Source organism: Dermochelys coriacea, chromosome 5 (genome assembly GCF_009764565.3).
Source record: "Dermochelys coriacea isolate rDerCor1 chromosome 5, rDerCor1.pri.v4, whole genome shotgun sequence".
Lineage (NCBI taxonomy): Eukaryota > Metazoa > Chordata > Testudines > Dermochelyidae > Dermochelys > Dermochelys coriacea.
This window is the reverse complement of record NC_050072.1, coordinates 110,185,901-110,209,421: the sequence shown is the minus strand read 5'-3', so window position 1 is coordinate 110,209,421 and position 23,521 is coordinate 110,185,901. Positions and strand designations below refer to the sequence as shown.

The 23,521-nt window shown below is 35.8% G+C and overlaps 1 protein-coding gene across 12 annotated transcripts in view; it reads left to right on the top strand.

The window, feature by feature from the left end:
* The window catches only part of NFIB (nuclear factor I B), a 216,384-nt gene that overhangs the window by 11,240 nt on the left and 181,623 nt on the right, over window positions 1-23,521 (top strand). For 9 of the 12 annotated variants that reach the window (XM_038402437.2, XM_038402431.2, XM_043514499.1 and 6 more), the window contains exon 2: window positions 2,981-3,512. In XM_038402437.2, coding sequence (XP_038258365.1) covers window positions 2,981-3,512 — 532 coding nt within the window. Of the gene's footprint in view, window positions 1-2,446; window positions 2,602-2,980; window positions 3,513-23,521 lie in introns of those variants that run through there. The other 3 variants (XM_038402439.2, XM_038402434.2, XM_038402433.2) reach the window with 1 other exon arrangement.

Here is a 23,521-nt window from a genome sequence, read left to right as displayed (position 1 = left end):
AAATCTTACCTTCATAAATCACTTTATTGCAAGAGCAGTTATGATTCACATGGGTAAGTGCCACATAAAATCATTTTTTTCAATATTGCCTCTACTAATGTTAGGGAAAAAATCAAATTTAGTAGATGGCTTTTTAGGAGGTTTAGCGGGGAATGTGTATGATTAATAGCAAATCTCCATTTAGGATCATTTTTATGGGGCACTTCTTGTCAAGTAATGTTTCATTTGAAAGGAATCCAGATGCACAGTGAATCTCTCAAAGATATTTGATAATACTGCTTTACAGTAGGACATAACTTGCTGCTTTTCTACTTTGTATTTTTCTTGAACATATTTTATAATTACAGTATTTGATGATATTGTAAAACAAAACCCTGGTCATAATACAAAACATAAAGTTTCTCTTTTTATAGAGAAAATTAAACTATTAGAGTGACAGAACTGAAATTTATGTACCGTTTATAAAATGACTTACGGTTTTGGATACTATTGGATATTATTGTTAATATTCAATATAGTACCTAAAAGTAAAGTCAAACCTAAAAAGTTCTTTATGTCCTTAATAACCCCTCCCAACTGCTCGATATATAATATTTTATGTATTTTAAACTATAAGCACTGCAGCCTACTTTAAATATAGAGGAAATTATTGTATTTGGGACAAAAGGATTCCCCCCACTATAGCCCCCTCCCCACAGAAGTTACAGGTTTCAAAATTGGTAATAAAATGAATTAGAAATGTTATATGTTAAACCTTTTTTGCCACATATGTTAAAATCAAAATGTTATTAAATGACTTTCTTTAAGATAACTTTCTGAGGATAAAAAATAAACTTTCTGTAGTAGTTCTAATGAGAGAAAAAAGCATGGCATCGGAAAGTGTATGGCGATAGGGAAGTCTTATCGTGGGCTGTGGTTGCTCAATGCCTTCCCACACAAAGAACAGATTGTGGTTTAACTCTTTGCCTGGCCTAGTTTTGTGTGCCAGTATAGTATCAGAAATGTTCAATTCTCTGCTGGAAACTACTGAACAGTTCAATCACTTCCTTCATGTTTCACACTGTAATAAAAACCATTTGCATTCTCTAATGTTCAATTTTGGTTCAGATTTTTTTTCTTGTGAAGGTAATGTTTGGCCATATGTGCAACTGTGCTCACAACTTTTTTTTTTTTTTGGGGAAGGGGGGGAATTAGGGGTGCAAAATCAAATCTTAACATTTTAACATTCAGAATACTCTGAAATTGCTTTTAAATTTGAAGTTTTTAATACTAAAATCTCAGTCTGAAGTCCAATAGATTGCCAAGAAAATATTGTGAACTCTGTATAATTATGAAGCCATTAATTATTCTTCAGTCATTTTTACCTAATGGAGTTAATCATCCCACTGATTAAATATGTCATTCCATTTCTATCAGTGTAACTAAAATATTAGTTTATATACTCTATTCTTGTGTATAATCACATAAAGAAAGCTAAGTTGTGGTATGATTGTATTACATTATTCAATGTGATGCATAACCACTGCAGAGTGCTTAAAAACAGAAACACCTACAAAATAACAAATAGAGAGACACCCCATAATTTTTCCCTTCAAAACCAAAACACAGTAATGTTTGGTAGAGGGTTTTGGCTATGTTAAGTTAGTGGAATAATTACATTCATATTTGTTAACAGAGATAGACAGTACTTTGGGGGAAAGTCCTATTTGGGCATGAACAAGTATGGAGGATGCGACTTAAAACAGACAAAATGAATGAATGAATGAATGAATTGCTGTGTGACATACTTGTACATTACATTTAGGCTTTACTCCTTTAATGCATTAATACTGCAACTAGGTAGAAGATATGAACCTGCAGGTAAAGCCACATGCCAGGAAAGGATATTTTAAAAATGTGAATAAATTGCATGGATTTCACAAAAGTAGTGTTTGACCAGTGGTGTACTCCTAATGTCACCCTGCCACAGCATGCAGAAACACAAAGAATGCAAAGTTTGTGCCAAGTTGCCATTTTTCATTGTACATCTCAGATTGATTTTTAAGGGGTTTAGAATAATTGCCACACTCATGTGATCAGTTAACAAATTAACTAACTCCGTGGGGCTTCAAATCCGATAGTAGAGCTTCTGGACGAACATTAATGTAATTTTGTTCTCAACTTCATAAACTTCTATTTTACTAAGTGTGCGTGTGGGGGGGGGGGGGAGGAAGGGAAGGAATGGGAGGGAGGCATGCAGAGCTGTAAGTACAGAAGCTTCTTTTCAGGATTTTTACATGCTGTGTCTTTTGCCCACCTTCCCTTACCGTATACTGGTTTCTCTAGTTACCACTACTGGAATGGAGCTGTTTCAGTGTTGGAATGTTGGACGATTGATAAGAAAATGGATCAAGTTTAATGGCGCATGCTCTTTGTGCCACCAGCAGCCTCTTGCTGAGAGCATGCTCCAAAAGCGGGAACTGTGTGGCATTACGCTGAGCATGTATATGCTTTGTGTTTCTGTGCCACAGAGAAGAGAAATGAACTGTGGCATTCGCTCCTGCGTTCTGAACATTTCTGCTCAGATTTTTTAAAACCGTATTGTGTCCTCTTTGTAAAATGGTACTGCTTGGCATTAGCCGATCAGTCAAATTTTTAAATGTTAGAAACAAAACATCTTGATAGCATCTCTTTTAAATGATGTAGTCTGTATAGCATTGTGAATTGAAGGGCATACAAAATAAAGCCTTCACGTGTTTCTTTCAGAGGACGAAATGTGGGGAAAATGTGATGCTCAGGATACTTCTGTCTCTTGTCTGCCAGTGTAGTAATTAAATAAAGGGGTATTGTGCAGAAATTGTTGTAAATGTTAAGTCTATATTTTCTTCATCTTGGTTTTCACTTCAAAATGTTCAGAAACTTATCTCTCTATTGCCTTTATTATGAGAACAAACTGACTTTGAGTTTTCTTCTTTCTCCCCCGCACCTTTTTTTTCAACAGGATGAATTTCACCCGTTCATTGAGGCACTTCTACCACATGTCCGTGCAATCGCCTATACTTGGTTCAATCTTCAGGCTCGAAAACGCAAGTACTTTAAAAAACATGAGAAGCGAATGTCAAAGGATGAGGAAAGAGCAGTCAAGGATGAGCTACTTAGTGAAAAGCCTGAAATTAAACAGAAGTGGGCATCCAGGCTCCTCGCCAAACTGCGCAAAGATATCCGCCAAGAGTACCGGGAGGATTTTGTGCTCACTGTTACTGGGAAGAAGCACCCATGCTGTGTATTGTCCAATCCTGACCAGAAGGGTAAGATTAGGAGAATCGATTGCCTGCGACAGGCTGACAAAGTCTGGCGTCTGGATCTAGTCATGGTGATCCTGTTCAAAGGCATCCCCTTGGAAAGTACGGATGGAGAGCGACTCATGAAATCCCCACATTGCACAAATCCAGCACTTTGCGTCCAGCCACATCACATAACAGTATCAGTCAAGGAGCTTGATTTGTTTTTGGCATACTACGTGCAGGAGCAAGGTAGGAAGCAGATTGTTGTGTTTCTATGTTAGTATGTCAAACACTGATTCCAAGCAGCTTTTTTTCTTTTAAGGGAAGACTTCCAATGACACGTTTTTCTGTGGTGTATATACAAAACTTGGGTATGTACACATTTGTAAGTCAGCATGTATACGTATACACCGATACACATTCACTCCAACAAACATATGTGCTTGACACATGCATATGACATACGTGCTGGTTTTTCTTGCAAAAGGAACAAGGAACATTTGAGTTCTTTTGAAGTTCATTTTTGTCAAAAAATGGCAATATGTTGGATATTTTTTGCAATTAGTACTCCAGAAAATATTAATATTTTATAGGTCTGTTTTCAACATCATTAATGACATATGCATATGTGTGTACTTGCACAGAAACATATGTACAAAATATAAATATTTACATTTTCTTTTAATTACTTGTATTCAATGACTTGTGCTTATATTGAACAATCTATTATTGCTCTAAAGAGCAACTTTAAACTTTCTCAAGTGTTACAAAAATCAAACATAAAAAAGGATTTAGCAAAGAAACATAGCCCCAGAAAATATTGTTGTTATATAGTCAGAATTATAGCATGCAATGTTTGCATTTTATTCATATTTTAATAACCACTCTTTGATTGTATGAACCACTTCAAGATACCAATATGAATTTTACTTTTCAAAGATGCTTGATTCAGATTTGCCCAAATTTTTCCATCAAAATAATATTTTCATAGTATACTGATGCACATAATTTTACTTAGGAATTGTGTAAATATGGAAAATACTAGGTACACTTAAAAAAAAAAAGAGGCAGTTCAACTTAGAGATATAGGAGTAAAAGGAAACCAGCTGTTCATAATGCTCTACAGATGATTCAGAAAAAGTATTTTGCTTGTTAAACTTTATGTATATAATTCATTGATAAAAGTATTCATTTGCAGGTCATCTGAATCATAGATGGATCCAAGTAGATACATGTTTTCATATTTCTGAAAGCCATGAAATGCACACTCTTTCTTATAGGTCTTTTTTTAATTCTCTTGTAATTGTACCGTCGTCTAGAAGTCTTTATATTACTATTATCCACATTAAAAAAGCATTTCTTTTTTAGCTGTAAATCCAAACTGGGTAAAGTTTGAACTGCCACAGATGGTGGGCCATTTCATAACTTGGCCTGGTGGTGGGCAGAAATGGCCTGCAGAAAGGCAGATGGCAGATAGTTATCTGATGCACTGTATATAACTAGGGGATTTAACTGAGAAATTAACTAAATGGCTTTTATTAGTAACAAAAAAAAAAGTAAAATGGCACCTACCTTCATTTGGCTATAGATTTTACATACTATTTATTGTATTAATTCTGTAGAAGAACACATACAACAATAAGTTTTTAATGAACCTCTGTTCTAGAATTCATATTTAATTCCCCAAATTGTGTGTTATGATCATATAATTTAAGTAAAGCAAATTAAATACAGTGAGTTTTGCTGGATTATTCATAATGAAAAAATATAATTCGGTAGTTAGTCCTGCTTGTTTTTTATTAGCTTATTTTTTTTCTCAGCAGTAGACAGTGTATATACAACATTTGGTTATTTTGCAGTGATTTGATGTGGCTGCAAAACCTGGCAAAGCTGATCCAGGAAAACAAAAAGAAAAGTGTTTACTGTCTGTGGTAGTTTCAAACAAAACATCTTAATTATATGTTATAACTCTCTACATTTCTTTAGTGCAAAAAGTTCAGGAAATGACATTATGGAAATACATATAGTAAGACATAGCCTTAATACTAACACATTTTACCTGTCTGTAAAATATATCTTTCTGAAAGTCAAGACTACAAGAGGAAACAAAATGGTTCAAGCAACTCTGGAACCAAGGAAACGTAGGGTCGGTATAATCTCTTAAACTTTGTCAATTTTTAAGTTGGTAGCGAGCTTTAACTTGAAATGGGGAATCAGGATGTGGGGAACTGGATTATTGGTTTGAATGAATTGACAAAATAAGTTATTTTAAGAAGTGTCAAAATAGACGTGAATAAAATAGCCGTACGCGAACATTATGACACCATTCATATTTCCAAAGATACAAGGAGCTACTAAGAAAATATACTGGAAAATAAAATGGATTAACTGATTTGTATCAAGTCACCATTGGTAGACCCTTTGTTTATTGTAAATTGTGCATCTAATTTGTATCTCACTGCATTGCAGTAAATCTCTTGTTAACATGTGGTGGCTCTCTACTTTTGAAGAAGTCCTGTTAAGTTAACTTTGTATTTTTTTCTTCATTCAAGCTTTTAATCTTTCTCTTCTTTATCGAGAGCAGTTCAGTTATGGCAAATTGCAGTGTAATTGATTAAGGATGTTAGGTTTTGTAAAAGATACAGCAATTTCATTGACTTCATGCTTATCTTGCACATGACTTTTTATTTCTTTTTTGGTATATGAAAACCACTTAATTATGTCATATACATTAAGTATAGAAATAAAAACAATTCATGAAAGAAATATGAAAAAAGAATAAGTAAGTGAAACAAAATAGAGGTTTTTTTTTTTTTTAAATGACTAGGAGAAAAGATGAGGAAGAATAGTTAGAGTGCCAATGATGGTTGCCAGTGGCACCAGGATTGGCATCAGACCTTCTTTGTTTAGCCTACGATGCCTGTGATTTGTTGGTTGGCATCCGCATTGCAGTGTGGAGTAATGTTACAATATATTGACAATTTCCAGATCTAGAAATGTCAATATCCTTTTGGTTCTTTATAAAAGGGGTTTCTACTTCTTGTATTCCATGCTTCTTTTGAAGGAAGGAATAAAGACCCAGCCGATCAAGCGTTGTCGCTGACCAACTTTACCTGGTTCTCCTTTTTTGCTCCTCTCTCAACATTCAGCTGTTTTATCTCCCCCTGCCTCTTATTAGCACCCTCTTCTCTTGCAGAATGTAAAAAAAAAAAAAATCAGAAGGGGTTTGACACGGGTTTCAGTATTGCTGCTTTTAGTGGTTTTGGGGAAAAAAATAAAGTTTACATTATGCTGTATACCTAGGTCATTGGAATGCTTAGCATAAAAATAATTCTTTTTAAAAACTTATTTCTCTGGTGTTCTGCCTGTGTGATATATCTGTCTATTTTTTTCTGATTTAAAAAAAAATTAGCAAATGCCATGATTACCATTTCTGTTGATAAAACTAGATTTTTTTTGTTATCCGATAGACAGCGTGTATCATTTGGTATGAACTACATCTCAGTCCATAAAATCATTTGGTGGTATTTGATTCAATCAGTGCAGCGCTTATGCTGTGTTTCGTTGCTACAAGAACCGCCATTTTGTTTGTCAAGTGCCAGGAGGAGGAGGGGGAAGGCAGACAATGTGCTTGATGCCAATAATGGTTGCCAGTGGCACCGAGGTTGGCATCAGACCCTCTTTGTCTAGTTGCTGAATGCCTTTGATTCGTTGGTTGGCATCCGCATTGCAGTGGGCACATTGGAAAGTTTTTGACAATCACTGAATGAAAGCTGCTGTACTTGTTTGCTGCAGTAGAACCTCAGATAATATAAAATCCTTTCTTCTTATAGATGTTTTACTTAATCCTACAACAGCTGATTTTAAAATTTGCATTGCTGTTTTTCTAAACCATAAAATATCTACAGTGATGTTTCTCATCTGCAGAATTCTTAATCCCCATGTTGTCTTTGTTAATTTTTTCAAAATAAATAAAATACAATCCTTATATTAGGTATTCCATCGCATACTGAATGAAGCACAGTGCACCTTGAGAAATGTTTTGGAAGTCTAAGAGACTAAAATAATAGTCAATGCATTAAGCGTTCTGAAGTGTTTTTTATGTGCCTGTTCCTATCACAGTGTGTTTCTCACACCAGTTATAATACCTTATGCTTACACTCTTCTCTTTCTCATGGTCTAAGAGTGATGGGAGGAGAGCTTTAACCCCAGGTACTAATCTAAATCAGGAGTTCAGGGAAGGTGCTTTAAAAATAATATCTAAGTATGAGTGCAGCAAAAAGATACAGTTCCGCTCAGTCTGATATAGTTCAGACACTCCTAAATTTCTAAGTTCTTAAAACATCAAGATGTTAGAATTCCAGCTGCACAGTTCTGTTACCAGGAAATCAACAAAAAGGCTAAATGATTTCTGTTGAAGTTTCCTAGATAGTTAGCATTAATACTGCTTTCTGGTTAACCACCATTATCTCTTTAATTAATAAGAAGGATTAGCAGTTCTACCCAAAGGGCTGCACAGAAGGAAGTCTGGCCTATGTGAATCCCTGAATCGCCAGACTGTGTCCTGTCTGTTTGGGGGAAAGGAGGGGGCGGGGGGACCAGAAAAGGGGAAGGGAGGGTGTAGACTGAGCTTTCTCAAGAGTGGGTAGGGGAGAGCTGTACATCTATTGCATCTATTGCACCACTAGGAAGTTTACAGATCTCAAGAGATAGCAACTGTTGTGTGCTGGCACTTTGTACAAACCACATGACTTCCAACAGTCTGCAGTTTAAACTAACTCAGGCTTACTGATTTTTGGACTGTACTTTGGACTGTTATTAAGTACATTTTCAGATAATCTGAACAGGAACACAGAAGTCCATGTGTCTCAACTGCATTGATTTGAAATAGTATTTAGTCTTTTTAACATTGACAGTTATGGTTACTTTTTTTTTAATGGTCACATCACTCTTTTAATGTGAAATATCATAGTAATCCATATGCATTGTTTTCCTATGAAAAGTGTAACTTCATTTAGTAAGAAATTTTAATAATTTTTAAAAAATGGCACTTCTGAGTTATAAGAGTTAACTAGTGAAATACTAGTGGTGTAATAGTTCAGTCTTTATTAGGTTTTGTTTTTAGGTAACTGACATTGAACTAGGTATACTTTGTTAATATTTTTTATTAATATTACTAAAACTTTAGATCATAGTTAGGAACATCAAAGTGGTAATTTTTTAAGTATTTAAAAAGGGCATGAAATTATTTAGGATGATTAGTTCAGTTTAGGAATAAAGTTTGAAGATATTTTATTCAGTTGAAAACTATATGCAACAATATATTGCTGCATAATGCTGGTGATATGTAGGTGCTCAAAGTGCTACATCATCCTCATACACTTAGGACCAGAGTTTGCACTTCTTGTGCACTTTAATACCTATGTGTTCAATGAATGCAAAAATGGGCCCATAAGGAATTCACTGAATTACTACTTGTCCTCACTCCCATTACCTCATAGGATTGGCCCATTAATAAAAATTTAATATGGGAACATAAAGGTAAGTATTATAACCATTTTGCAGAAGGGTATACCGAGGCACAGTGGTTAAGTGATTTACTAAGTTCATACAGTAAATCAGTGTTGAACTGGGAACAGCATCAAGTAGTTCCAACTAACATCTTCCTAACCACTAGATTATATGGATTAGTCCTTGTCATGGCATGGAACTTCAGTCATGACATATAGCTTCACAAGGCAGTTCCAGGTTTAACTATCAGAGCCCAGGTGCCAATATGGAAGCTTGGCATCTAGGTGCTGATATGGCAAACTGAACCCTTGTGTTAGTAGCAATCTCACTTTTGGAACAGAGAGCCAATATGGATCAGAAGAACAAGTTTCATATTTTATCAATTCTGATTTTAAAATTGTGGTTTATCTTTAGCTAGCAGATTGTTATATTTTCTTATAATCAGTTTGCTTTGATCAATCCCAGTTTAACTGGAATTATGAAGAAAATATAATATTTAAACTGAAAAAATGCTACATGCTTCTTTTGGCATGAGAATACATATGGTACCTCATCTGTGCTGAAAAGAACAGGCATGACATGCATTCATTGTTAAAAGATGGTTAATTAGATGTGAACATGGATGTGGTAATGTTTTCTAAATGGTTCTTTCAAATATTTTGTGCATGAAGATATAGGGAATTAAAATATTTGATAAGACTGCAAGCTATTCCTGATTCTTCTAGTCTCTGTGTATCTACTGACATTTTGGAAGGCAGAACTAAAATCCAAAATGGATGGTAATTTTTTTTTGTTAGTTTCCCATCAAAGTGGCACTCTTGGTGGTGGTATAGGGTTGGCCAGAGAGAAGGAGGAACTTTTAAATATTTAATGATGATGTTCCTGGTATTTATGAAAGAGATGTATTTCAAGAAGGCTTCTGTTCCTCACGGCCTCAGTAGTGAAGTCATCTCCACAGGATTAAGCAACACAGTTCCTATTTAAGTCAAGGGGAGTTTTGTGGTTAAATCCTGTGGCACTGTTTGAAAGGTTAGGGCATAATCTTTAATTTCTGATATCACATTAATTTCCATGGCAACAGGTCATGAAGTCAACACTGGATTGTTGCCTCATGATAGGGTCAAACAAAAATATACTCAGAATTGTGAAAAAAAAATGCTTCTTTTTAAAATTTCTTTTTAAAACATAAATCACTTTATTAATTTGTAAGGGAAATGGTTAAAATAAGAGACAAAGGCAATTTTTTAAAAACATTCTCATTTTCCTATATGTTGAAGATGTCTATAGTTACAGTGGAGGCTTAGTTAAAACTGAATTAAACACTAATACTATTACACTTTGTATTTTGAAGTATATTACAACACAAGTGTTGTCAATTGACACACTTTAAAGGTGCATGCATTGTTTGTGCTAAAGGAGGGTAACTGAGCAACCCATCTGGTTTTTTCAGGCTAAGATGTCCAACTTTTTTTTCCCCTCGGCCCCTCCCTGTGTTGGAGGAGTAACTTGGGAAATCTCAAGGACTAGTGGTTACGCTATCGGAAGCTCTGATTATTACAGCAGCATACCACAATGCCAAGCATAACAATTTAAGAGGCTTTCTAAAGACTTATACTCCCTTCTCAGTGGCAAGGTGGTATGTTGCTTTACAGTAATCATTTGGGTTGATGAACTTAAAATACACTGTCAAGTTCTACTGCTAATTTAATGGAATAGGTTTAATACTTACATGTTGGGATGGAGAAGAAATCACTTAACTCTGGAGATACTTTTCCGATGCTAAGTGAATGTGAAAAAGGAAAAAAAGCCTGTCTGATTAGCCAGGGTTTGTTTGATAGTAACAAGATGCTACTCTTCATGGTTTTACTCTTTTTTAATACCATTAGAACTTATAGAAACAGTTGCTAATAAACGTAAATAGAGGCAAAGCAATCCTAGATTTAAATTGGAGGTTTAGGTGCTCAAAGGTTAGTAAATGAGAAAAAAGTCCTATACTGTTATCTGGGTCAAAGGGAAAAGCGAGTTGATTTGTGTGCGTGTATATTATATTGTTTGTGAGCAGTGAGCACTGAATAGGGTTGAGTTGCGGTCTTGCAGTATCATCTCTCTTCCTCTCCCCACCTTTTTATTAATAACTTCTTCAAACAAATGAATTTTGGACTTAAACTTTCCAAGCTTGAATTCAGCACAAAGGTGATTTTTTTACTTTTCTTCAAAAGTTTTTGAGCTGAATTGTTTTGGCCATTTTTTGAGTTGTGTGTGTTGGGGGAAAAAAGAAGATTCAAATGAAGTTTTGCTTTAGTGTAAATTAGAAATGCTTAGAGTTAGAAACATCAAACTTGACTTGATTTTTTTGTTTTTGTCCTAATTGAGGTAGGAATAACCTCAACTGAGGTAACAACAATTCACATACACTAATGAACTAATTTGTTTATTAGTTTTAGTGTTTTAGTGTTCATTAGTTTTAGTGTTAGATACATTTTAAAATCAGCACTTTTTAACTTGAGCATTAGGACATTTTTTCTTTACTTCTTGTGTGTTCCATTTCCTCCTCTCTCCCCTCCAATCACTTAAAATATCAGGTACACACTGAATCACTTTAACTTTAGGCCACCCATAACTACTGAGGGCCTTAGGTAGCACTCCCATAAGAATGTAGCTAAAGTCAGCTAACCCATTAAAGCTTCCTTTAGTCCTGAGCTGCCTTAAGCATTTTTATTGTAAAGATGCCTTTAAAACTAAAGCGTAAGGGCACCTTTGAAGCTCTCAGTGTCCTTCAGTATGTAAGGATACCTTTACCGAAGGTAGCTGTACAACTCTAAAGGCTGTTTAATTATTTTCACCCTTAAAAACAATGAATAGGGAAATTAAATACAAAAACTAACTGTAATGCAGTACTACTGTTGAAAAATCAAGCACACAAGTTAGGAAATTCAAAAAGTTAAGGTTTCTAATACACTATTAACTGAATCATACTGTACATATGTAGCATTTTCCATATTATTTGCTCCTCTGTAAGAGTGTAGAATTTTTTAATTTTAATTTCTGGATATCCTAATTGTGACTCTTCAACCGTAATGCAGTATTAACATTAGTTGTTGTACTCTTCAGTCTCACTTGGGATGAATTTAAATAAATGAGAGAGAAGTATCAGCTTTTTATACTGAACACAGTATGTGTGGTTTATTTTTTAGTCAGACATTTCTCAGTATGCTCCTAAAACTGCTTCTGTAATAAAATCCACTTATTGGAACATTGACTATTCTGATTTATTTTTTTTCTCTAAAATAGAACCAAATAAAATATGCATAGTATCTAACATAGAAGTTTCAAATTCTGTAATTTAAAAGTTTTATAAATATTCAGAGACAAAATATGTTTGTAATGAAAAAGAAATCTTGATTTTTTGCAAACCACATTGGTCAAAAATAACATGATTTTCAGCTTGATTTCTGGGTCAAATTAGTTCATAGCAAGTTGTACAGCAACTTGTATTCAAATCTAGAAGTGCATCATATGTAGCTAAGCAACATTATTTATAGTAGAGTCAATTCTCTGCTTCGTGTATGTGTATAACTCTCAACTAATGCTAGTGAGAAGGTTGCAAAGGTATTGAAGGGACAATTATGGTCCGGTGTCTCTGATTTAAAACTGTGAAAATGTCTTCTAGTCAGGACAACGTGTATTTTATTATTCTGACATCTGCAGTTTCTGGATGGATTACCTTAAATTTGTTATGCTATGTTAAAAGCCTTGTTTTATGACGCCAGTCTCAGCTCCTGGCCTTAAGTGTCAGGAACCCTGCTACGTGATGCAACATGTCTTGTTAGGTTTAATTGACCAAAGCTGATTTGTTAAAACAAGTCATTTGTGCTGTAACTTATGCCCAGGCCAAGTTGCTACCTGAATCTCTTGACCTTGACTTGTCTGGGTCATGAAGTGGCTTCGAACCGCTTGACCTTTCCATTGTTTAACGGTGCCACTGTTTCCTCAGATTCTTTTGTGGTAATAGCTGACAAGAAGGCTTCAGCCCTGACTTTACACCCCAGTGGATTTCAAGGCATCCCTCTGGAGTTGCTGTGTCTTCTGTTTGATATGGTCTGGCTGTAATAGTCATCTTTTGTCTGCTGACAGTGATGGGGACAAATTGGCAGCCCTCCTTGGTGGAAGAGGTGGTAGAGGGATTACTAGTTAGAGGGACACTACATTCTGTTTTGCTGTGTAAAAGAATTCCATTTCTTTTAGTGAGTGTAGAATCATTATCTCTTCCAAGAGAAATTGCCACAATTCTGTATCAGTCAGATGCTCTTAGTTCAGTTTTTGAACTTTATATCCACCTTAATGTGTCTATCAAATATACCCTTTGAATGTAATATGCTGGAAAGGGGGCTTGGCCTTGATAGTACGTTAGGATGAAAATGTCAAACATGGACTTGCATTGTAGTGTGCAGTATTGTTGCAGCTGTGTTGGTCCCAGGGTATTAGAGAGGCAAGGTGAGTGAGGTAAGACCTTTTATTGGACCAACTTCTGTTGGTGAGAGAACTCTGTGCAAGCTCAAAAATGTGTCTCCCACCAACAGAAATTGGTTCAATAAAAGAAATTGCCTCATCCACCTTGTCTCTCAAACGTGGACTTGTTACTTCATAGGTGCTGGAATTTGGGGTGCTGCTGCACCCCCTGACTTGAAATGGTTTCCATCATATACAGGGTTTATAGTTTGGTTCTCAGCACCCCCATTATACATTGTTCCAGCACCCCTTGGCTGAGATAGGGTGGGTTTGTTTGTTTATTTGTTTTTGCTTTCCCCAGTGTGAATCAGAAACCCAGTGGCATGGGCAGGAAAGTTAGGTTAAAATGTTACAATTAAGTAACAAAAAAAATGTGACAGTATCCAGCATAGGTATTTATTATAGAAGGGTTATGGTTACTGAATAAAATGGACTGGAATGGGATTTAGGAGAAAGCATCCCTTAAGGAAGCTGGGGCAGGGGGTATGGGGCTCCTTACACCTGGTTCATTGGGAAGCTAACCCCCCTCCTTTTATAGTTCCCTTAACACTCAAACTAGGGTAGGGCAGCAGGATCCCAGCAATGGGCTGGCTGGGGCCACATTGGAAAGTGGGAGGGCTGATGGCAACTCTCCCAAGAAGGGGGAAGAATTAAGGAAATAACGATAACCTGCACTGTACAGCTTATTACTGGGGTATTCCCAGATATTTGCAGTGAATAAAGTTGCAGCCTAATTAAATGACTTCCATTGCCTCCTGTCTCTCTTCCAACGTGGCTGTACAACGAAAGGTGTATCTAGTGACACAAACTAGACTGTACTTCTTTAAATAGTATAATTGTGATGATAATCTGAAGTATGGGTCAGTGGTTAGTGTGGTAACCTGGAACTCTGTAGATCTCGGTTTCATTCCTTGCTCTCCTGTCAATTTTCTTTGTGACCTTGGGCAAGTTACATAAGTGTCTCTGTGCCTCAGTTCCCTATCTGTAAAAGTGGGGTGATAGTACAGAGTGTTGTGAGGACAAATACGTTTAAAACATTATTGAGATAGTTGGATGCTTTGGTGATGGGAGCCATGTAAGCAGATGGATACGAACTAAAAAGTTTACAATTCTTACTTTTTTTTTTCACTGTGAGACAAATCCTCATGCCAGTGCCCAGTCCAAAGAAGGGTTCTATGCTGTGTAGCAATTTCCCATCTCAAGCACAGGTACCTCAGTCGTCTCATGCCCTATAGATGAAATTTTCCTCAGTGTGGAAGGCCAGCACAAAGCAATCCTGCACTTAATGCCCTGTGGTGGTTCTGTGCAGCAAAGCAGGGGGTAGGAAAGCAGCTGCATGGGAGGGTGGGGCTGTCTGTATGATACAGAGGGCTCATTGGAGGTGGGGCTGCTAGATGCACACTTACCATATCCAGTATATGGGAGCCTTGTAGGAAACATTGGCTGGAATGGCTTTTGTGGATGGGGCCTTGTGGCTTGTCCATAGGTTGTGGGTGTGTATGAATTTTATCACCCTTCAATACCTCTGGAGGTCCACAAACATAGCCTCGTTACTCAGACTTTGTGGGAAAAGCACCCTACACGTAAACAAGTTTGATCATAAAAAGAACACTCGGAGATGAAAGAAACTGATGACAGCCGTTAAAATTTATGTTAACATACTTGAATGGACACAGTGAGTACAACTTATTACATCTTATAGATGGTTTTGATAGATCTTGTTTGTAAGGCAGGTGATGGTTGTTCGTTCTTCACATTTATTTGATATTGGAAGTGATTTAGTATATTTTATTATTTTTTTTCCTTTCAATTTCTTTTAAAGGGCCATCATTTATTCTGAAGTCTGCATTGGTTAAACTGAAGCCATCCAAAACGTTTAATTAGTAACTTGAGCTATTTTGAATTCATTGTGCCATTCACCTTTCCTCCTTAAATCACTGTCTCCCTTATTCCTTCCCCCCAAGACAATATTTTAGGCTTGCTAATAACCTCCCTGTAAGATTGTCAAGATTAACATGCCTGTTTCTAAGAATGTAACTTACTTTTAATTTGTGCTTGCACAACAACAACAAATAAATAAAAGGGGGGAAATAAAGATTGCCCACTCCTTTCCCCTCAAAGTAGGATTTAAGCATGAAGATACTGATTCCATTCAGTTTGCTGCTAACAAAGAGTTAACATTAAAAGGTATTCTATTGTTTGTCTGTTAGTTAAAGAATAACCAGCTGTGCAGAAAGTAGAATTGGAAAATTGATTAGGCTGTCTTGATTCAGACATATAATTTAAAGTAATCTATATCATGTTTTGTTTTTCCACATATGGCTTCAGAGGTTAGTTCGCTGTGTCTAGTCTAGTGATCTATAAGGGTTTATGTTATACAAGTTGTAGACTTTATTGATTTTATTACATTTTGGAGAAATTTTGAAGAGGTTAAGAATATAAATTAACTATTGGAATTGGCTTAATTGTAGTTGAAATCTTAAAAAAAGGATGCAGAGACTACATTTTACTTAGGCCGAAAGGGATTGTTTCCCCTCTTCTACGGTAACTAAAAATGTTGGTGTCTAAATGTGTATATTTTAAAATATTCACATAATTTTATATTGGCATATGAGTGTGTATGTGCGCGCACACATGTTGCAGTGCTATAATTCTTTTAAGGTCCTCTATGGCTGCTTGTACATTCTTTTAACTCTGTTGGTGTTACAACCTGAATATTCTGTAGTGTGATTTATAGTTATCATGTAATGATTTCTCTTCTATTTACAGACTCCAAATAAAGGAAAAGCTGCTTATAGTAATATGAGGATCACTGGTCTTTCAGTAATTAAATAGACTTGTTATACTGCATTAATCCTTTTTGGAACATTTGGAATGACTTCTTAGCACTAACAAACACAGCATTAGGGTCCACAATTAATCTGCTGTTTGTCCTCCAACATTTGTGTAATATAAAACATGTGCACTGAAAAACATATTTCAGCGTTAAGATCAGGATCACGGTAGGGGCAAATATTAAATTGTCCTAGTGGCTTATCCGGTTCTGTGAATCAGAAGTAGAATGGAAAGGGTGGTTAGGATACCATGGTTAAGCCTCGTGTTTACAAACCATGAATTTAAGCCGCCAATATGGAATGTGTAATTGAGTGCTTGGGCTGAGTCCCTGCCTTGTCTTAAATAGAGGACGTGAATGCTGACTTAGTGTTCAAACCCCTTCCTGGAGTTTGCCTTTATTGGTAACTCAGAAACAATAAACCAAGATAAACGTCAACCTAATCTTCCTCCCTCAGCTTGGCAGTTCTAGAGTTGCCCTCCTAGACCTTCAGTGTGCTAGCTCCTGGTTCCCTTTGGCACCAAAAGACTCACTTTATATCCTGATTGGAGCTAACTGCCCCACCCTCCCCCCATCCTGTAAGATTGAGCTGTAATTATCCTAAATCTCAGTGCAGAGTTTTAGCTCCTGAGCCTAAGCTGACTCAGCAGAAGAGACCTGCATTTTTACATTATATACAGCCTTAAAGTATCTTGTCCCATCGCATTATGACAAAACTGTTATTTAGCTAAATATAACATAGCAAAGTTTGACCTTGTCAAAATTTAATTTATATTAATGGAAATCTCTATGCTTGTTGAAGAGTCACATAATAGGATAAACATTAATGTACAATTCTTGGATCTGTTGATGGATCTACTGAGAAGTCTATACACAGACCTTTTGTTCAAGTCCATAAGAAGTATGTTCTCACTTCCATATGCATGTGTCATGCCCCTTAGCATTGATAGGCACTATAAAAAATGAGAGTATACCCTTAGTAATTCATTTTAGGCCCTATCATGGGAAAAATTGTGCACTTGTCTTGGGCTATAGAAATACTGTTCTATTTGAGTAGTTTGAACTGGTTTAGATCATGTGTTTGGGACCAACTAGCACAGTCAGGAAGAAACTTTATGAGGCAACCATATTAGTTCATGCAAATGAGACTACTGGCTAGTAATAGTTATGAGCAATATTTTGGAAAACACTGATCAGTGACACTTTATTACAGCAAATGTATGTATGGAGTCCCCAGCTTTCATTCTAATCCACGAAAACAGATGTCAAAGTATCCTAAACAGAATTTAATGTTTAATTTACATATTTCCTAGAAACTACAAACAAATCTTTTAGAATTTTGTTATTTAATCTTGTTAGTGTGTCTGGAAATTACACCCTTTGTAGTACAAACATTGTACGCATATGCATTAATATATATAGTGCAGGTGTGTATCAATTTGCTGACTGTTTATATTTGAAGCTACACAGTATGCCTTAAGAAAAGGAGTACTTGTGGCACCTTAGAGACTAACAAATTTATTAGAGCATAAGCTTTCGTGAGCTACAGCTGTAGCTCACGAAAGCTTATGCTCTAATAAATTTGTTAGTCTCTAAGGTGCCACAAGTACTCCTTTTCTTTTTGGGAATACAGACTAACATGGCTGCTACTCTGAAACCTGACAGTATGCCTTGTAATGCAAGGGGTCTGATCCTCTTGCCAGTTATTATGTATTTTATTGAAGTGAAGCTTGACTCTAGTCCATTCTGATAACCTATTGTTTTCCTGTCTTCTTCAGTTACTGTGGTAACCAAAAGTTACAGTATATTACGTTTATTCCTGTGCTGAGTTTTCTAGAAGGCGTGGGGTCGGGGGGACAATCATCCTATGTTATTTCCTTTAGCAAAAGACAAATTCAGTGAAACTTTGAAAAACATTATTTTTCCTCCTCAATTTATTAACGGTAATGGATAGTGCATACTGTAAATATCCTAAATTTAGATCAGCCCAGAGTCCTGTTGGAAGCTCTTTGACTCAGATTATCTATTATATAGTAACACAAAAATCAGATGAGGTTTCTTGGTGTCCTGGATTTCAGGAGTGTTGCAGTGGGAAATTTATCCCTGTATGGTATGATAGCCTCTTGTGGTCTATTCAGGAGCTATTCTGGTGCATGAAGAACCGAAGCAACAAAACTGGAAGACTGTCTATGTCTAAAGTATTTCTGACTCTGTAGACATAATCCTATAAACCCTTACTCACATAATAAATCCCATTGGTTTCAGTGAAGCTACTCACATGAAGAGGAGGTTTACAAGATCAGGCCCTTCTTTCTTTCTACTGCTGCCATGACACCTAAGAGAAACTCACTGACTGTTAATGATAAATTTGAGGAACAGTTTGGGAATAGTATATTCTCTTATTTTTTAAATTGTGTTTACAAAATCTATTACTATGATGTGGCCTATCACCACCTTGGCCACTCTCCTTATAAATTGTACCTCTTCCCCCTATTTTGGTCTTTATATTCTGAGTTCCTCCAGGGATCAGCCCTGTATGCAGCAGCCCAAAGACTGAGTGTGCACAAAACCAAGCTTTATGCCCACTTCGTATTTTCTTCCAAAAATACTTGTGTTTTGTTTTAGGACCTTTTAACAACCTTAATTTTATTTTTATTTTTTATCTTGCCATGTTCTTCAAGCCTATGCCATGTGTCATTACTGGCTGAATTTTTAGACTAATTTAATATGCTGAAAGTAGAGGTTTATAATGGATTTGCTCATACTGATTAAACTTTAGAGGTGTGAAAAGCATGTATATGGAAACTACAGCAAGAAAATATATGTATATAATTTAATTTAGGGCAAATCCTATTAGCAAAGCCTGAGTAAAAAGGGGTCACAGTGTTAAAATGGATTGAATCTCCATCTCTCAAAACAGGATGGAAACTGCAGCCTATGGGCAGGAGTAACAGCTTTCTGTGCTCTTTTTGTGAGGAGCTTTGGGCTTGTGGGAACCCAGTGGCCATGATTCTATCCCTTTCCTGTTTCACTCACAGTCCCTGTCTGTGCTTCTGACATCGAATCACCAGAGAGCCTGGTTTCACAGCACACAGAGGTGTGTGGAGTCCCATTAGTGGGCTCTGTTTCTCAGCCACGTGACATGTAGTGTTTGTACTCATTCAGGCCTGACTGTCTGAGTAAAATTTTTAACAGTTTCTTTTTTGCACCTTTTATTAATCACCTTAGCTGATAAAAGTTAAAGGACAATTAAACAAAAATCCAAGTTAATCGCTTTTTTCTCATCCATATAAGGTAGCAAAAATATTTTGACAAATGCTCCACCTTGGGAGAAGTATCGTGTTAGGTAAACACTAACATTGAGCATTAAGAAACTGAAAGTGGGGAAAGTAAACAAGAATAAATAAGGCAAACATTAAACACTGCAGCCTCCATATAATGTGAATATCATGATGCCTTCTCCAAAGAGAAGCATAGCAATGAATAATAAAACAAAATAAAAGTGTTCTCAACACCATGGAGTAACATAAAGTAAATAACTCTTCTAAGAAGAAGACAGAAATGTTATTGAAAGTCTACAAGAAATTAATCTTGGATAAATTCCTCATAAGAATCCAGTGTACTTCCCGTCCCCTTCATTTGTCCTAAAATCTCTCGGACCATAATTTCTGGCAATGTCATAAGTTTCTATTTTTAAAGAATAGTGCAATGTCCATTAGTAGGAGCAATGACCATATCAATACTCAAGCATGAAAATTCAATCCTTAATATCAATAACATTCTAAGGGCTTGAATTTCCCCAGTGATGTTAGGGAAAGCCATTAATTATTGTCTCGTGAAGCATAAATAATGCCCTCAAAATAGTTATAGAAAAGGACCTTGTTAGGCCATCACCCTAGCAAAACATGTTGTTTCTCTAGTCTACCGTATGTTTTGGAATACTTTGTCCTGTCCATTTTCAATGTTTCAAGCGATATCCTTTTCACTTTTTTGAAACCAGATTAGCTGAAACTTTCTAGTTTCAAATATGATTCAAAGCCTAATGTAGAAAAGACCTTTGTGGTCTGCATCTGGCACAGACATGTTAGGGCCTGCATGAAAAATGACTTGCAGGCTATATTCTTTTTTTTGCCAGCCATAGAGTGTAAATGGCATCCATATATATATATTTACACCGTATGGCTGGCAAATAAGAATATAGTCTGCAAGTTATTTTTCAGACATATGCATATATGTGTGGGCATTGCCATTGATACTGGATTAATTTGTGTATAATACCATTCAGTATCTTTTCTAGTTATTTTTATTTTTCAGATTTATAATTCCATATTCAGTAATCGTACATAATAGCCCTATAATTAAGAATCTGTTGTAACAAATTTCTTTATATTCTGGAAGATGCTTCTTTATAACAATGTAGGAATTTCATAAAGAAGTGTTTGTGGATCTTTTTCTTTTTTTAGTGGAAATATTTGTTTCTCTTCTTTGTTTTTTATTTTGATAACCATTTTATCACTATATGCCATTAATATTTTTTGAAGATAGGTAACACACAGGAAAAAAAACCCAGTAAACACTTATATAAGGTTACCACACATGTTCTGAGTCCTGCTGGCAATTTTTATGGAATTACATTTTCCCACTTAAAATGGCTTTCTCTTCCAATTGCTGCGAGAGAGACCCTTTCAAAAAACGGGAAAATAGCTGTGCCTAAGTGCTGTTAAATGAACAGTCAGCAAACAGAAAAATCAGAAAAAAATATAGACTTTTTCTACTCTCTTTGTTATATTAATCTTAGGGGTTACTTATAACTGGAATATTTAAAAATATTGAGACAAAAGTATTATTTAAGTGTTCCTTTAATTGTTTCAGAGAGCTGTGTGAAAATGCAACAATGAAAGTAACTTTTACAAAATGTGGTACTTGGTGACAGGTATTTGTGGCATTTAGCATACCTTACAGTGATGTGCAGTATAAGACTTTGCTTTTTGGCTCTGTCAGCGTTTAACCTGGGCTTGGGAATGTCTTTAACTGAGATGCATGCCGTGGATTGCTTTACCCCCCACAACAATATGTTTTGGTTCAAATGAGAATGTATTGTCCTGAGTCCATTTCCTTTATGCTAGAATACTAACTATTCCTAGAGTTTGGTGGTGGCACTCGATAATTTCAGGTAAGCGAGGAGATTTCTCTGGAAAGCTTTCAAATCTCTTTCCAAGGAGCCTGATCCTGAGCTAAGGATTTAAAGCCTATTTGCCTCTTCTACACAATTTACATAGTTTACTAGTTTCCCAGTGTTCCTAGGGTGACCAGATAGCAAGTATGAAAAATCGGGACTGGGGTGAGGGGTAATAGGCACCTATAGTAAGACACAGACCTGAATACTGGGATTGTTCCTATAAATTCGGGACATCTGGTCACCCTAACTGTTCTCCAGCCAATCTTCAAGCTCTAGAAGAGCTCTGTGGGACTGAGTAGCTCGGAGCTGGCTGGGTGACCTGGGACTGCTCCCTCTGTCTTAGCAACTACACTTCTGCCCTAGCTAAAGAGGAACTCTGGAAAAGAAGAGATATACAAGGGGAAGAAAAAAAAATTCTGTCCTGAATAGTGATAAACCGAAGTGCAATCTCTCTGCAAGTGGGGACTAGCTGGAGGAGTGGGGGATCCGTGCCTCTGTGTTCCTGTGGGTTGGCCAGCCTTAAGGAAGTTGGTGGGCTGATTATCTTTTGGATAATTAAGATGCTTCACATGTATATGCATAAATTCTTTGTCATGATATGCGCTGAATAAGACTTTTACATGTTTTCAAATGTAGAAAGTCTAATAAAATTTTGTATTTACAAGACCAGCTCTCCAAAATGAGCTCCTCTAGCCAAGGGTTTAGAACTGGGTTTACTTTTTCTTTTTTAAAGATAACCTGAATAAACTGGGATAGAGGAACATGATCTTCACTGTTGGTGCAGAATTCAAGTGTAGCATTACGAAATTTGTTAAACATCTCATATAGAAATTTAAAATCTTGTGACTGCAAGGTGGATAAAAATAATAATTAAAATGACTTTTATCATTTAAATCAGATTACTTCTTGCTGCTACTTTCTTCCGATTTCATAATATGAAATTGGATGTTTTTGTACTTTTTCTTTCATTAATTTCCTAATTTGTACTTGAATTTCAGATTTTACATAGAAAATGTCACACTTACAATGGTCTTCTGTGCTGAAAAAGACAAATATAGGGCCTCATTAACATCTTTAATGTAAGCACAGCACAAACTCAGACACAAAATGGATAAGCAAATAGGCTTTGTTATACTTCCTACTAGCTCCACCTTCCAATAAATTAAACTTCCATAAGTCAAGAAAGCTGAAATGCTTTGTCTGTGCTATACTCTCCATAAGGGTTTGAAGTAAGTGGGAATTGTGCTAAGTTACTTAGGTGCTTTTGAAAATCTTGCCTTGAAGGGCCTAAATGAGGGTTTAGGAGCCTAATTTGGGCTCTTAATTTAAAAAAAATTGTCCATGCATAGAAAAAGTTCACAATAATGTTGTTAATGTATTGAAAGTTTAAATAACTTTTTCATTATTAACACTAAAGCAATTGTGTTTTGAAATGTCCAATTTAAGTCTCTAAGAGAAATTTTTAAATAAAAATAGTGTTAGCCCCTGGTGCTACAAATACTTATGCACATGTGTAACTTTAAGCACGAGTGGTCACACTGATAGTAGTGGAACTATTCATGTGAATAAAAGTCTGCATTTGCTGCAGTGTTTGCAGGATTAGGGTCTTAACTTTCAATGTGTTATTTTTTGCCTATATCAGTTTTGTAATATTCAGATAAGATGTGCTACCAGTAGTGATATTTAAAAAGCAAACAAAACTGGCATTAATAATTTAGTTCATTGTAAATTTTAATATCAAGTTGCAATAGCACACATTTTCAAATTAATTTTATATTTTTTAAAAAAAATCATTGATTTTTGAGGAACGTACTCTCTCATGTGTATTTTCCAACTTTTGTACTGAGATGTGAGAATCTGAAAACTACTCTTCATGACTGTGCAACATATATATATGTACACACACACACACACACACACAGAGCTTAAAATCAAAGCACAATGGAAAGGATTAAGGATTAGTGGTTTATTGATGTTTCCACTGCTATCCATTTCATAATTTAAAACACAGCACTGAGGCAGTTGGGTGCGTTCTCCTGAGATAGTGTGTGCTGCACATTTCTGACAGTTCAGCATGAATAAAAAATTCATTTTCAGCAAGTATGGAAGGATGGACACATTGCCTGTATTAATAGCTTTTTTTCTTCATATACTGCAGATTAGAAATTATGTGTGAACTGTATGTTTGACACTACAAAATCATGAAATAAATCCTGATTTCCAAGT